This window comes from Puccinia triticina, chromosome 7A (genome assembly GCF_026914185.1).
Source record: "Puccinia triticina chromosome 7A, complete sequence".
NCBI lineage: Eukaryota > Fungi > Basidiomycota > Pucciniomycetes > Pucciniales > Pucciniaceae > Puccinia > Puccinia triticina.
The window spans coordinates 3,909,528-3,925,493 of record NC_070564.1 but is presented as its reverse complement, the minus strand read 5'-3'; the positions used below and the strand labels follow the sequence as shown (position 1 = coordinate 3,925,493).

Below are 15,966 nucleotides of genomic sequence, written 5' to 3'. Positions count from 1 at the left end.
CCAAGCCCCTGGGAATAGCAGCCAGTGAGGGTGGAAAATATTTATCAAACATTCCGCAGCGCCCAATTGAGTTGTACAGTGCCCCCCACGACTTCTCTACTACCCCTACAGGGGGGTTCCAAATTTCGGAGATTTTTTTTCTCAATTTTTTTTTTTAAAGTGGGCTGTAGAGCTTTTTTTTCGGCTTTTTTTGATGCAAATGTCACATTTCACCAACCATATACATGATAATATTATGTCTTCTCACGTCTACTTGCACACTTCATGTACATATGAATAATTGCATAGCAATTTCAATGAGCCTCATCAAGTCCTGGCTCTAGAGGAAAACCTGCTTTCCAACCATCAAAGATGTCGGTCAGTAAAGCTGCCCGAGCGCAAAGAGCACAAAGAGCTCACGAGTCATCCACAAAGAAGAAGCTGGTTCAAAGTGCTAAACAAGGCAAGAAGAAAACCAAAATTCAAAAACAAAGTCAACTTCTCCGGTCCCCAGTTATTGAAATTGCCGATGAGGACGAACCAATTTCCATCTCTGACCACAATGAGCCACTTACGGAACTCGAAAAAAACCAGAATCCAGCTGATCAAGTTGAAATTTTCAAAATTTTTGACCAGCATGTTGCCTTGATCAATGAAGCAAACCAGATCATGACTTGGTGCAACGAGTCGGACCAATCTGACAGCGATGGCGAAGATTCTGATGAGGTTTTCAAGTCATTGTGGCCAATCTCTTTCTCTCACTATACCGAGCCTCCAAAAAGAAAACTGGCCTCCGGAAGATCTGGATATCTCCTGCCAATGGCTAATCCTAACTCTGAGTCAAAGAAACTTGTTCCATGGCGGCTTCCGAAATTGACGAAGCACAATTACGCGGCAAGAGGTACCAAAGCTGTTGGAAAGAAGAATAATATTATGGCTAACTTTCTCAAACGAGCAAAGGATCAGCTTGATACGTCTATGGACGAGGAAGAAATCAGTCTGAATTCGCCTGTCTCTTCATCCAATGCTCCTGATCCTCCTGTTTCGTCAAGCACCAACAACTACCTTCCTAATCCCCCAAAAAAGAAGCCACCTTATGATGAACGAGTTCTGTTTGCGAGAGAATTTGAAGAGCTCAACAATGTCATTGCCTTCATGAAGAAAGAATACCGAAAACGCGAAAAGACGGAAAAAGGTTTTAAGTACCCCGGACTAGAACTTGACGAGCTGCAAGAATTCAACAACTTGAGGAACAAACATCGCTTAGACGGCATCAATAAAACGGCAATCTTAGCATCACTAACGGCTGCTTCTGCATCTAACCGTCGCCTCCAAGTTGGAAAGAAGGGATTTACAACTAGCGTCGGTCGAGCGAAGCGCCTTCGTCATCAGGCAAGCTATGTCCTGAAATTCAAGCAGCTGTACACCAACAGCCAAGGCAAAGGGGCTGAAAAGAAAACCCTTCTCGATGACCCCGACATTTTCAAATCTCTTAGAAACTGGGCGGTGGAACAAAAGCCTGGAAGTGTATGCCTTATTTTGCTTGCTTTGATGAAGTATCACATCAGATTTGTGACTTACCTAATTTTTATTACAGGTTACCCCACGCTCATTTCACCAGCATGCAGTCAATGTTGTGCTTCCGAGGCATGGCCACCAAGCAATAAGTCTTAATACAGCAACTCGATGGATGTATAAGTTGGGATTTCGGGCACAGCAGCATCAAAAATCAGTTTACTTTGACGGACACGAGCGAGAGGATGTTGTTGAATCAAGGATCAAATTCTTGGACGAAGTTGCTCGGCTGCGTCGTTTTTTGAAAAAGTATGATGGGGACGATTGTGGAACTGCGGTCATGGTTGACCCAGAAATTCTTGGCGACAACAAGGAGACAGTCTTTATCTATCATGATGAATCAACTATACACGCAAAAGAACGGCCGACACTGTTGTGGCTTCTCCCAGGTGCAACCAAGCTTCGATCAAAAAGCCTTGGACGGCTCATGCACATCTCTGACTTTATATTGGAGTCACACGGTCGATTAGTTCTATCATCCGACCAGCAAGAATTAAATCAGCTTGCTTGTTCAGACGCTGCAACAGTAATCTACCCTGGCTCGCAGGGTGATCCTTGGTGGGACATGGCTCAGCTCTGCAAACAGGTATTGGAGAAGGCCTTGCCGATATTCAAAGCTTTGCACCCCGATTGCCAGGGTGTTTTTGTTTTTGATTGCTCTTCGGCTCATGAAGCTTATGGACCTGAAGCGCTTCGAGCCCAGAATATGAATCTTGGACCCGGTGGAAAGCAATCTCGCATGCGGGATACGATAATCCCTAGCGATGATCCTCACATACCGGAAGAGCTAAGAGGCCAACCGCAGAGTATGTGCTTTCCAATGGACTACATGGTTGAATCGCTAGCTGGCCAGCCCAAGGGAATCCAGCATGTTCTTATGGAGCGTGGACTCTGGGGACACTACTGTTGTGCTCGAATCGCGGCCCGCTTACCTCCACTGCGAATGAAGTGCAAGAGTTGTTCCACCAGTACTGCTGTCAAAGATGCTGAAGCTAGGGCAAGCAATCTGGTGAAGCAAGCCGAGGCTCAAGGCTACTTCATCAACCAAGACGCCTGCTTCAGAGAGGAGATCAGCACTATCTCAGCAACCGATGTCCAAGCACCAAAAGCAAAGGACTGCTGCTGGTCACAGATTATGGCCAATCAATCCGATTTCCTGGCCGAGAGGCCCTTACTCCAGACTATCATCGAAGAGGCAGGGCACATATGCCTGTTCCTGCCAAAGTTCCACTGCAAACTGAACCCGATTGAGCTCTTTTGGGCCTATGTCAAATCAGGTAAGCTTGCTCTTCATTTTGTTCATCATATCTTAGAAGTTTGTTTCTAACACCGTCTCCGTCATTCATACATATGTTGTAGATTATCAAAGACTGAGCCATAAGTGTTCCACTTGGAAACAATACCAGGCACTTTTTGAAATCTCCAGGCGTTCTTGCCCTCTCTCTACAATCCAAAAGTTTTTCCGAAAAATTGATTGGCAGCACTCGGCATATGCTCTTGGTCTCACTGGACCTGCTGCCCAGAGAGCAATGAAGAAATATTCTTCACATCGCCGCATTCCGAAGAGTGCGCTGATGGATCTTGCAGTCATCAACAACTAAGGAGGTTTGTATATACATATACCTAGACATGTACATACATACACCTCTGTAAATACATACCAGATACTTTAGAAGTCCATAGTACATGTCTGTAACCACATACTATGGGTTTAAAACCAGCCGTTCCAAATTTTGCATCCAGAAAAAATGAAACTTTTTTTTGAGGCATTGTACAGACTTTGAAGTTATATTTTCAAGTTCCCCTACTTCTGTAGGGCTCAAAAATATATAGTTCACATCTGATACATGTCTGGTGACTTTGAACACGTCGTTCAAAGTTCAATTTTTTTTTTGCGGGCGCGGGGTAGTCGAGAAGTCGTGGGGGGCACTGTATGTTGAAGAAATTCAATACACAGACCCGGTGCAGGTCCAAATGCAACAGACTGCTGGGGAAATTTGATAAGACCGGGTCCTAGGATAGCTCCAAATACATTGTTGATCAAAGAGAATCCAACAGCATGGATAACCTTAAAATTCTTTTAGTCTGGTTGTTTGGGATTATCCTTCAAATCGACTGAGAAGCAAAAATCCAGGTGCCGCCCCCCCCACACAGCAATCGCAATCCCGGGTTGTCCGCCCAAGCACCTGCTCCCCGCGCTACGTAATCAGACCCTACAACTGCCACCAAGAATTACGTCAACAGATTGACCCGATCCCCCTCAACGACCAAGGCTCACCATGTACCTGCTGCCGCCCCGGTAGATAGCCGAAATTTCCCACTCCCCTTCCGCATTTGTATACCCAAGAACCACAGGGAATTGAAAGCGCAAATAAACATAGTCGAAGTCTCCAGGGTCGTTACAGTGAATCATAGTCCGTCCGATTTTAACCTTGTTGCCGACCTTTCCAGGCCCGATCGACTCCGCAAGAATCACCCAATCGTCCACTTTGACCACCACAAGACGAGCCCCTTTCCTCACCCGAACCAACGCTTCACCAGCCGTACAGTGAGTACAATCTTTCTTCAAAATAATTGGCATCCCAACTTTCAAGTCAATGCAAACATCTGGCCTGATTGACTCGAAAACCATCCGCTTCTCTAGTTTTGACTCCACTTCGACGCCCGCAACCGCGCCTAATAGCCTCGCCTCACACCGAATAACCAGCCCCGCGTGCGTCTGGGATAGGACCGCGTTCACCCTACGACGGTCGAGGTCGTCCCTAACAACAATTGATCGCCGGCTGAAATACTCCGCGGCTCCAAAACCCACCCGGCAGGAAGACGATCCAAGGTCGCCGTACACCTGCTCGATTCCGTCCAAAAACTTGCCAGTTGTCCAATTATCCCATGGGTCATCCGGCCGGTCGTTAACGCCAATCATCTCAAAGTACGCCATATGTTGCAAGGAAAATGTTCCCCACGCGGAAAGCAAAGCGTTTGTTGCGAAGATTACCATAACGCTTTTGTGCCCCGCTTCTTCCACCCAATCAAACCTACATTAAAAAATCGTGCGCACCCGTCCCGCTCTGATTGCCTCCCCCTGTCATGACCACACAACCCCGTTCATCAATACCACCCGCCACTCTCTTGGGTCCGTGCTCAATCCAAATTGGGGGCCGCAACCCCCGACCACTCCCCCCGTCCCCCGCATCAACCCTCCCCAGGGACAAACCGCCGACCTTTCACGAACTTCCAACTCCCCCCCCCAAAGAACTCCAAACTCTTGACGCACGCGACCCAATAGGCTGGTAATTAAGATTTTTTCTCATGGAAACTACCTTCAAACTGACAATCCCACAACCCCCTAGAATTTTCATGTCGTGGAAAACCATCACCAGACGTAAAACGCAACAATAAACCTCCCCACGCGCAATTCGCCGCTCAGCCCTCAACTTCAACCATGTCACGGTTTGGACCGTTTTGATAGGTAGGTATGAATCCCGCGAAGCCTGAATCAACCTGCAATCGCGTTCATTAGTCCCCATCCTAATTCGGCGTTGCTTGCAGGCTTACTTGAATGATTAGCATTCAAGCTTTAGCTGAAAAGTTTGACAGCCAACCCTCGAAGTTGACTTTGACCCCGGGCCGAAGTATTACTTCATTGCTGATCAAAACTTCGGACACATCGACAACGTACTTCGCGTAAAACTCCGCGTCACGTAGGGCCTAAAAATCAATTGGTTAGCAGTTGCATAAAAGAAAAATCCAAGGAGACTTCCCAATGAGCGATGCCCCACAATAATTTCTAAGGATATTTTAGAGCCGTCACTCGCCACCACCTTCTCGACGTGCCGAATGGTCCCAGTTCCCCTCATCTTTAGCGGTTGCAACTTTGCTGAAGCCCGAGTAAATCTTTTCCACCTGAGACCCTCCAATGAGAAACAAAACTCATGATTGCCGTTCTTGTCAACAATTGTAACTTTGCCCTCAAGCACGTAAATTTTGCCTTTTTCAAGTCTTGGCACGTTTGATGATTCAGGGCACAAGGTAATGGCGAGCTTGCAAATCATTGCTTTATCCGCGCTCGGCAAGACGGCTGACGATCTGTTGATTTGGATCTCAAACGGTGTGTTTTCGTATTCCAGAAACTACAAAAACTCTTATCAGCCAACCACTTCAGACCATGTTCACTCAGAAGTCTATCTCACCGAGGAGATAGCCTTGAAACCTCCACCAAAAAGTAAGTCTTGATCTTCTTTAGTATTGTTCAACCAATGGACTGCAACAATTGATCCCATAGCGAATGATTTGAACTTGTGTCCACTCTGAAGCACCGGAAAAGAGAATAAAGATTTTTGTCGACCGCAAAGTATGGGTCAAGTTGTAGCTCCTCCCTTGCTGCTTAAATGCCCCCTCCCTTTAGTCATATCGAAGCCAAAAATGCAGCGAATACAACTGTTTAGAGTCCACGAAGCAAGGGTCTAGCAACAGTTTCAGGCGGACCCGTGATCATCCCTCTCATCACACGATATCACCATTGTTTCCATGAGCAACGGCCCCTACTTTGCCCAACCTTTCCCCGACGGATGCTCCACAACAGCTTTCTAAAGCTGTACCGCAAAGCATCCTTCCAGGGCAATCCCAAGCAACCGATTCACCTTTGTGCCAAACCACCAATGAGTAGGATAGCAATGGGCCCTTCATTGATCACCCTACGACCTGCGGTTGCTAAGCAACAGTAATTTCAAACCCTTACCACCAACCAACCCTTTGCTCACCAATTTCGAGCCAACTTCTCATACTCAACTGAAGCTGAGCTTGCCTAACCTTGACCTGCAACTTCGGCCTGAGCCCAACAACGTCTTTTCAATCAGTTCTCTTTGTAAACTTTGTGTTCAGTAATCAAGCTGCTTGTGAAGTTCCTCTCCCCTCCCCGGGCGCCAAACTTTATCCTCAATTCAATCAATCCTCTTTGTAAAATTTGTGTTGAGGAATTGAGCTGGTGGCAAGTTTCTCTCCCCTCACCGGTCGCCATACCTTTATCTCGCTGCAAGTAAACTTAAGCCGCTCCCTAATCCTGACATCCAAATTCCTGTTTATGAAGTCGTGCAAAAAAATCAATTGAAATTGGTTTGTGTTCACATAACATTGAGGAAATGACTTTGAAAAATAACCTGCTCTTCACATCACATTCCAGCCCTCAAATTTCAACGCTTGAATTATTGAAATCCGAAGCTGTGGGAAAGTTCGCCATTTATACACCCAGAGACAAACCCCTTTGATCTCACTATAGCTTCCTCGCCGCCAGCCCTCCTGCTTTCAACCTGATATCATATTGTTGAATAGTTCAATTTGAGGCGCAAAAACCCACTTAATTCAGAAATCCTGAGGTTCAAATTTACGTTTCTTAAGTTGAATGCTGAAACAGCTAGGTGAAAAACTTCTCAGGTAACAACAAAACATGAGTTGAGACATTGACTTGAGAGGTATTGGTCGTCAGCGCAAAGGCGAAGGCCGAGGCCCATCGTCCCCACAATGGAAGCTTCAATCAGTCAACGCTGTCTTTTGTCGTCACTGTGACTTCAAACGTCCGCAAATTTCAATGCTGGAAGAGTTTAATGTTAATGTGACAGTAGGTTATGACATCAAGATGAAATGCAAACGTACAATTGGTCCCTGGTGAACTAAATATTGACTTGTGGATGACATTGATCAATCCATCCCAATTCACCGGTTTGGCTACAAGGAGATTTTTGACGTTTGAGACACAAGAAAGAGCCACATAGAGTTGCCCATGAGCGAAAATATCCGTTTGAAGGAAGACTCCAACCCGACCTAACGTTTGCCCTTGACTTTTGTTTATTTACATTGCATAGGCTGGTTTTATTGGAAATTGGAAGCGATAAAATGATTGTCCCAACAACTTATTTGCCTTGCTTTGAAGCTTGATTCGCGGTAAGGTCACTTCCTTGCCTTCAAAGGGCCCGCCCATCAGAATCCCGCAGAGGAAACTTTGTGTTATGTTGGTCAGTAACACTCGGGTACCGTTGCAAATGCCCCTCCCAATTCTAAGATTTTGTGTGACGACGACCGGCATACCGATGTTTAGTTTCAAAACATGATCAAGGAGTCCAGAAGGTGAAAGCCTATTTAAACATTCTTTGGGAAGACTTTTGAAGGCATCCGGATCTGGAGTGTCAATGGAATAGAGGTGAATGAGTTGACCTGGAAGCTTCGAGATGACTTCTTTGTTCATCCTCTTCACGTCACGGTTCAAAGGCGCCAGAATACACCGCTTGTTTAGGTATTCAAGCTGCGTTGCAATCGACTCCGCCTTGATTTGCGCTCAGCCAGACGACCTCGAAGTCGTCCTTTTGGTTGATTCCTTCACCCAAAGCTAAGAGTGATGCAGCAAAACGCACATTCCTGTCAGACCCATCGTCAGCGAGTGCTTGTGAGAGTCTCATGTTCTCCGTGAGTTTAACTTCAACGAGCTCAGTCCAGATGCTTGAAGACTTCAATGTAGCATTCCAAGATCTTGGGTATTTGTCATGCTTAACAACGGGCAATATTTGCCTGAAGTGTCCAGCAAAAACAACGGTTTTGCCAGCAAAAGGCTTACACTACCAAGATGGATGAATTTGCGATGGCGTATATTGATCAATATAGCGTATATTGATCAATTTATATTGATCAATTTTTTTTTATTATTCTTCTTGATACCTTTGTCTGTTTTCCATGTCTCCTTAATACCATTCTATAATTTCTCTCCTTCCCCTTGTGTTAGCTTCAAGCCACAGGAATCTTTTTTTTTGCCTGATAACATTCATAAATTTCTACATACACCATTCAATTCTTCCTGAAAAAAAGACATTGCAAGTTTTAGGATTAATCCAGGTTGGCGGAGGGGTCTCAATTTTTTTTTTCTTTTTTTTTTACTTCAACAATTGATCTGTTGTCAGAAGTCTTCAAATTGACTTTTTTTTCGAAAAAGGAAAAACATTGACCCCTGACCTCTCTCATGATGCCATCCTGCACACATTTTGAATTTGGTTGGTTGAACTTGCTAAAGATATTGCATATCATACTTCAAGTGCTACATGCACAGGAGGCCTTTTTGAAATTAGTTTACCATGGGTTAGCATATTTTTGTCAGGTTCTTTTTTTTATCTACTTTTGTTATCAACCACAGATTAATGAGGATTATTTCCACATAAAATTTCGTTGGACAATTTTTCTGAATATAAAACCCAGAAATAATGTTTTTGGGGTCACATCCATTATGCAGCAGCTGCAATCTGATCAGTTGCCAAATATCACTAATTTGGTAGTTTCTTGGTGTTTCTGCCACTATATCTCAGGCCAGCATGGGAGTTCTTCCATGATATTTGTACCAAAATGATCAAATGGCCCTGAAGATTCATTGTGTACCTTGGATGACCACAAAACCCCCAAATGTACAGCCGTAATGTGATCAGTTGGCAAATGTTCTAATTTGGTAGTTTCTTGGTGTTTCTGCCACTATATCTCAGCGCAGCATGGGAGTTCTTCGATGATATTGGTACCAAAATGATCCCATGCCCTGAAACATTCATTTTGTACCTTGGATGACCACAAAACCCCCAAATGTAGCAGCCACAATGTGATCAGTTGCCAAATATCACTAATTTGGTAGTTTCTTGGTGTTTCTGCCACTATATCTCAGCTCAGCATGGGAATTCTTCCATGATATTGGTACCAAAATGATCAAATGGCCCTGAAGATTCATCGTGTACCTTGAATGACCACAAAACCCCCAAATGTAGCAGCCACAATGTGATCAGTTGCCAAATATCACTAATTTGGTAGTTTCTTGATGTTTCTGCCACTATATCTCAGCACAGCGTGGGAGTTCTTTGATTTTATTCGCACCAAAATGATCACATGCCCTCAAAAATTCATTGAGTACCTTGGATGACCACAAAAACCCCAAATGTAGCAGCCACAATGTGATTGGTTGACAAATATCACTAATTTGGTAGTTTCTTGGTGTTTCTGCCACTATATCTCAGTGCAGCGTGGGAATTCTTCAATGATATTGGTACCAAAATGCTTAAATGCCCTCAAAGATGAATTGTGTACCTTGAATGACCACAAAACCCCCAAATGTAGCAGCTACAATGTGAATGGTTGCCAAATATCACTAATTTGGCAACTGATCACAGTGTGGCTGCTAAATTTGGGGGTTTTGTGGTCATTCAAGGTAAACAATGAATCTTCAGGGGCATGTGATAATTTTGTTACCAATATCATGGAAGAACTCCCACGCAGGGCTGAGATATACTGGCAGAAACACCAAGAAACTACCAAATTAGTGATATTTGGCAACTGATCACATTGTGGCTGCTACATTTGGGGGTTTTGTGGTCATCCAAGATAATCAATAAATGTTTGAGGGCATGTGATCATTTTGGTCCCAATATCATGGAAGAACTCCCATGCTGCACTGAGATATAGTGGCCAAAACACCAAGAAACTACCAAATTAGTGATATTTTGCAACTGATCACATTGTGGCTGCTACATTTGGGGGTTTTGTGGTCATCCAAGGTACTCAATGAATGTTTGAGGGCATTTGATGATCTTGGTACCAATATCATGGAAGAACTCCTATGCCGCAATGAGATATGGTGGCAGAAACACCAAGAAACTACCAAATTAGAACATTTGCCAACTGATCACATTGTGGCTGCTACATTTGGGGGTTTTGTGGTCATCCAAGGTACACAATGGATCTTCAGGGCCATTTGATCATTTTGTTACCAATATCATGGAAGAACTCCCATGCTGGCCTGAGATATAGTGGCAGAAACACCAAGAAACTACCAAATTAGTGATATTTGGCAACTGATCACATTGTGGCTGCTACATTTGGGGGTTTTGTGGTCATCCAAGGTACAAAATGAATCTTCAGGGCCATTTGATCATTTTGGTACCAATATCATGGAAGAAATCCCATGCTGGCCTGAGATATAGTGGCAGAAACACCAAGAAACCACCAAATTAGTGATATTTGGCAACTGATCACAGTGTGGCTGCTACATTTGGGGGTTTTGTGGTCATTCAAGGTACACAATGAATCTTCAGGGGTGATTAACCATTTTGGTACCAATATCATGGAAGAACTCCCAGGCTGTGCTGAGATATAGTGGCGGAAACACCAAGAAACTACCGAATTAATGATATTTGTCAACTGATCACATTGTGGCTGCTACATTTGGGGGTTTTGTGGTCATCCAGGGTACTCCATGAATCTTTGAGGGCATGTGACCATTTTGGTACAAGTATCATGGAAGAACTCCCATGCTGCGCTGAGATATAGTGGCAGAAACACCAAGAAACTACCAAATTAGTGATATTTGTCAACCGATCACATTGTGGCTGCTACATTTGGGGTTTTTGTGGTCATCCAAGGTACTCAATGAATTTTTGAGGGCGTGTGATCATTTTGGTTCAAATATCATCGAAGAAGTCCCGTGCTGCGCTGAGATATAGTGGCAGAAACACCAAGAAACTACCAAATTAGAACATTTGCCAACTGATCACATTGTGGCTGCTACATTTGGGGGTTTTGTGGTCATACAAGGTACACAATGAATCTTCAGGGCCATTTGATCATTTTGGTACAAATATCATGGAAGAACTCCCATGCTGGCCTGAGATATAGTGGCAGAAACACCAAGAAACTACCAAATTAGTGATATTTGGCAACTGATCACATTGTGGCTGCTACATTTGGGGGTTTTGTGGTCATCCAAGGTACAAAATGAATCTTCAGGGCCATTTGATCATTTTGGTACCAATATCATGGAAGGAATCATGCCTGAGATATAGTGGCAGAAACACCAAGAAACCACCAAATTAGTGATATTTGGCAACTGATCACAGTGTGGCTGCTACATTTGGGGTTTTTGTGGTCATCCAAGGTACACAATGAATCTTCAGGGGTGATTAACCATTTTGGTACCAATATCATGGAAGAAATCCCACGCTGTGCTGAGATATAGTGGCAGAAACATCAAGAAACTACCAAATTAGTGATATTTGGCAACTGATCACATTGTGGCTGCTACATTTGGGGGTTTTGTGGTCATCCAAGGTACAAAATGAATCTTCAGGGCCATTTGATCATTTTGGTACCAATATCATGGAAGGAATCATGCCTGAGATATAGTGGCAGAAACACCAAGAAACTACCAAATTAGAACATTTGCCAACTGATCACATTGTGGCTGCTACATTTGGGGGTTTTGTGGTCATCCAAGGTACACAATGGATCTTCAGGGCCATTTGATCATTTTGTTACCAATATCATGGAAGAACTCCCATGCTGGCCTGAGATATAGTGGCAGAAACATCAAGAAACTACCAAATTAGTGATATTTGGCAACTGATCACATTGTGGCTGCTACATTTGGGGGTTTTGTGGTCATTCAAGGTACACGATGAATCTTCAGGGCCATTTGATCATTTTGGTACCAATATCATGGAAGAATTCCCATGCTGCGCTGAGATATAGTGGCAGAAACACCAAGAAACTACCAAATTAGTGATATTTGGCAACTGATCACATTGTGGCTGCTACATTTGGGGGTTTTGTGGTCATCCAAGGTACTCCATGAATCTTTGAGGGCATGTGATCATTTTGGTTCCAATATCATCGAAGAACTCCCATGCTGCGCTGAGATATAGTGGCAGAAACACCAAGAAACTACCAAATTAGAACATTTGCCAACTGATCACATTGTGGCTGCTACATTTGGGGGTTTTGTGGTCATCCAAGGTACTCAATGAATTTCTGAGGGCATGTGATCATTTTGGTACCAATATCATGGATGAAATCCTATGCTGCGCTGAGATATAGTGGCAGAAAGACCAAGAAACTACCAAATTAGTGATATTTGGCAACTGATCATATTGTGGTTGCTACATTTGGGGGTTTTGTGGTCATCCAAGGTACTTAATGAATATTTGAGGGCAGGTGAGCATTTTGATATGCCTATATCATGGAAGAACTCCCATGCTGGGCGGAGATATAGTGGCAGAAACACCAAGAAACTACCAAATTAGAACATTTGCCAACTGATCACATTGTGACTGCTACATTTGGGGGTTTTGTGGTCATCCAAGGTACACAATGAATCTTCAGGGCCATTTGATCATTTTGGTACCAATATCATGGAAGAATTCCCATGCTGCGCTGAGATATAGTGGCAGAAACACCAAGAAACTACCAAATTAGTGATATTTGGCAACTGATCACATTGTGGCTGCTACATTTGGGGATTTTGTGGTCATCCAAGGTACTCCATGAATCTTTGAGGGCATGTGATCATTTTAGTACAGATATCATGGAAGAACTCCCACGCTGCGCTGAGATATAGTGGCAGAAACACCAAGAAACTACCGAATTAGTGATATTTGTCAACCGATCACATTGTGGCTGCTACATTTGGGGTTTTTGTCGTCATCAAACACTGCAAGAGAAACTCTAGAAACTGCTTGCAGTTGAGATGCAAGAGCTCAAGGCAACCTGTGCCTCATGCAAGAATCAAGCACTGGTTGATCCCATGCACGTTGTATAATTTATGCAAGAGTGAGTCTGAGGTACAAAAAACTGAGTACATGCAGGCTCCAAAATACTGAGTTGATACCTGTGCAAATTCCTCCTTCATGTGAAAATTCCCCTTTAATGTGAAAATTCCCCTTTCATGTGCACATACCCCTTTCATGTGCACATGTCCCTTTTTGATGCATTCACCCCTTTCATAATGTGTACATACCCCTTTATGTACACATACCCCTTTCATGTGTACATATTCCTTTCATATGTAGATATCCCTTTCATGTGTACATACCCCTGTTCTGCTATTCTGGCGGGATTCAATGGCAGATGGAGTGTTTACTCAAAGAAAAAAAAAGGTTGCTCAGGGGTATCCTCATTTGAAAGGTTGAACATTTGCCTCAGCCTACTGCATGAGCACTACAGCATGTTCAGCACTGAGATGCTGAACAAGGTACACACTCATGGTGCACCAGCATGGAATTTGGGTGCTTGACTCCAGCTTGAGCTGAGGCTTGATTCAAGCTTGCTGTATCTCAACTGCAAGCAGTTTCTAAAGTTTTTCTTGCAGTGCAAGGTACTCAATCAATTTGTGAGGGCATGTGATCATTTTGGTACGAATAAAATCGAAGAACTCCCACGCTGTGCTGAGATATAGTGGCAGAAACATCAAGAAACTACCAAATTAGTGATATTTGGCAACTGATCACATTGTGGCTGCTACATTTGGGGATTTTGTGGTCATTCAAGGTACACGATGAATCTTCAGGGCCATTTGATCATTTTGGTACCAATATCATGGAAGAATTCCCATGCTGCGCTGAGATATAGTGGCAGAAACACCAAGAAACTACCAAATTAGTGATATTTGGCAACTGATCACATTGTGGCTGCTACATTTGGGGGTTTTGTGGTCATCCAAGGTACAAAATGAATGTTTGAGGGCATGTGATCATTTTGGTACCAATATCATCGAAGAACTCCCATGCTGCGCTGAGATATAGTGGCAGAAACACCAAGAAACTACCAAATTAGAACATTTGCCAACTGATCACATTGTGACTGCTACATTTGGGGGTTTTGTGGTCATCCAAGGTACACAATGAATCTTCAGGGCCATTTGATCATTTTGGTACCAATATCATGGAAGAATTCCCATGCTGCGCTGAGATATGTTGGCAGAAACACCAAGAAACTACCAAATTAGTGATATTTGGCAACTGATCACATTGTGGCTGCTACATTTGGGGGTTTTGTGGTCATCCAAGGTACCAAATGAATGTTTGAGGGCATGTGATCATTTTGGTACCAATATCATGGAAGAAATCCTATGCTGCGCTGAGATATAGTGGCAGAAACACCACGAAACTACCAAATTAGTGATATTTGGCAACTGATCACATTGTGGCTGCTACATTTGGGGGTTTTGTGGTCATCCAAGGTACTGAATGAATATTTGAGGGCAGGTGATCATTTTGATATACCTATATCATGCAAGAACTCCCATGCTGGGCGGAGATATAGTGGCAGAAACACCAAGAAACTACCAAATTAGTTATATTTGGCAACTGATCACATTGTGGCTGCTACATTTGGGGGTTTTGTGGTCATCAAGGTACTCAATGAATCTTCAGGGTTGATTAACCATTTTGGTACCAATATCATGGAAGAAGTCCCACGTTGTGCTGAGATATAGTGGCGGAAACACCAAGAAACTACGGAATTAATGATATTTGTCAACTGATCACATTGTGGCTGCTACATTTGGGGGTTTTGTGGTCATCCAAGGTACTCCATGAATCTTTGAGGGCATGTGATCATTTTGGTACAGATATCATGGAAGAACTCCCACGCTGTGCTGAGATATAGTGGCAGAAACATCAAGAACCTACCAAATTAGTGATATTTGTCAACTGATCACATTGTGGCTGCTACATTTGGGCTTTTTGTGGTCATTCAAGGTACACAATGAATCTTCAGGGCCATTTGATCATTTTGGTCCCAATATCATGGAAGAATTCCCATGCTGAGCTGAGATATAGTGGCGGAAACACCAAGAAACTACCAAATTAGTGATATTTGGCAACTGATCACATTGTGGCTGCTACATTTGGGGGTTTTGTGGTCATCCAAGGTAAACAATGAATCTTCAGGGGCATGTGATCATTTTGTTACCAATATCATGGAAGAATTCCCACGCAGGGCTGAGATATACTGGCAGAAACACCAAGAAACTACCAAATTAGTGATATTTGGCAACTGATCACATTGTGGCTGCTACATTTGGGGGTTTTGTGGTCATTCAAGGTACACAATGAATCTTCAGGGGCATTTGATAAATTTGGTACCAATATCATGGAAGAATTCCCACACTGTGCTGAGATATAGTGGCGGAAACATCAAGAAACTACCAAATTAGTGATATTTGTCAACTGATCACGTTGTGGCTGCTACATTTGAGGGTTTTGTGGTCATCCAAGGTACCCAATGGATTTTTGAGGGCATGTGATCATTCTGGTACCAATATCATGGAAGAACTCCTATGCCGCGCTGAGATATAGTGGCAGAAACACCAAGAAACTACCAAATTAGAACATTTGCCAACTGATCACATTGTGGCTGCTACATTTGGGGGTTTAGTGGTCATTCAAGGTAGACAATAAATCTTCAGGGGCATGTGATGTGTTTGGTACCAATATAATGGAAGAACTCCCACGTGGGGCTGAGATATACTGGCAGAAACACCAAGAAACTACCAAATTAGTGATATTTGGCAACTGATCACATGGTGGCTGCTACATTTGGGGGTTTTGTGGTCATCCAAGATAC

At 43.5% G+C, this 15,966-nt stretch overlaps 1 protein-coding gene across 1 annotated transcript; it reads left to right on the top strand.

The window, feature by feature from the left end:
- Window positions 1-957: 957 nt before the first annotated feature.
- PtA15_7A443 (uncharacterized protein) lies at window positions 958-4,953 on the top strand (the record flags this gene model as incomplete). The annotated part of the gene is made up of 5 exons (XM_053171050.1): window positions 958-1,506; window positions 3,709-3,835; window positions 4,006-4,102; window positions 4,199-4,483; window positions 4,905-4,953. 5 exons carry the CDS (start codon window positions 958-960, stop codon window positions 4,951-4,953), a joined length of 1,107 nt encoding a protein of 368 aa, XP_053022270.1.
- Between the last annotated feature and the right edge of the window lie 11,013 nt (window positions 4,954-15,966).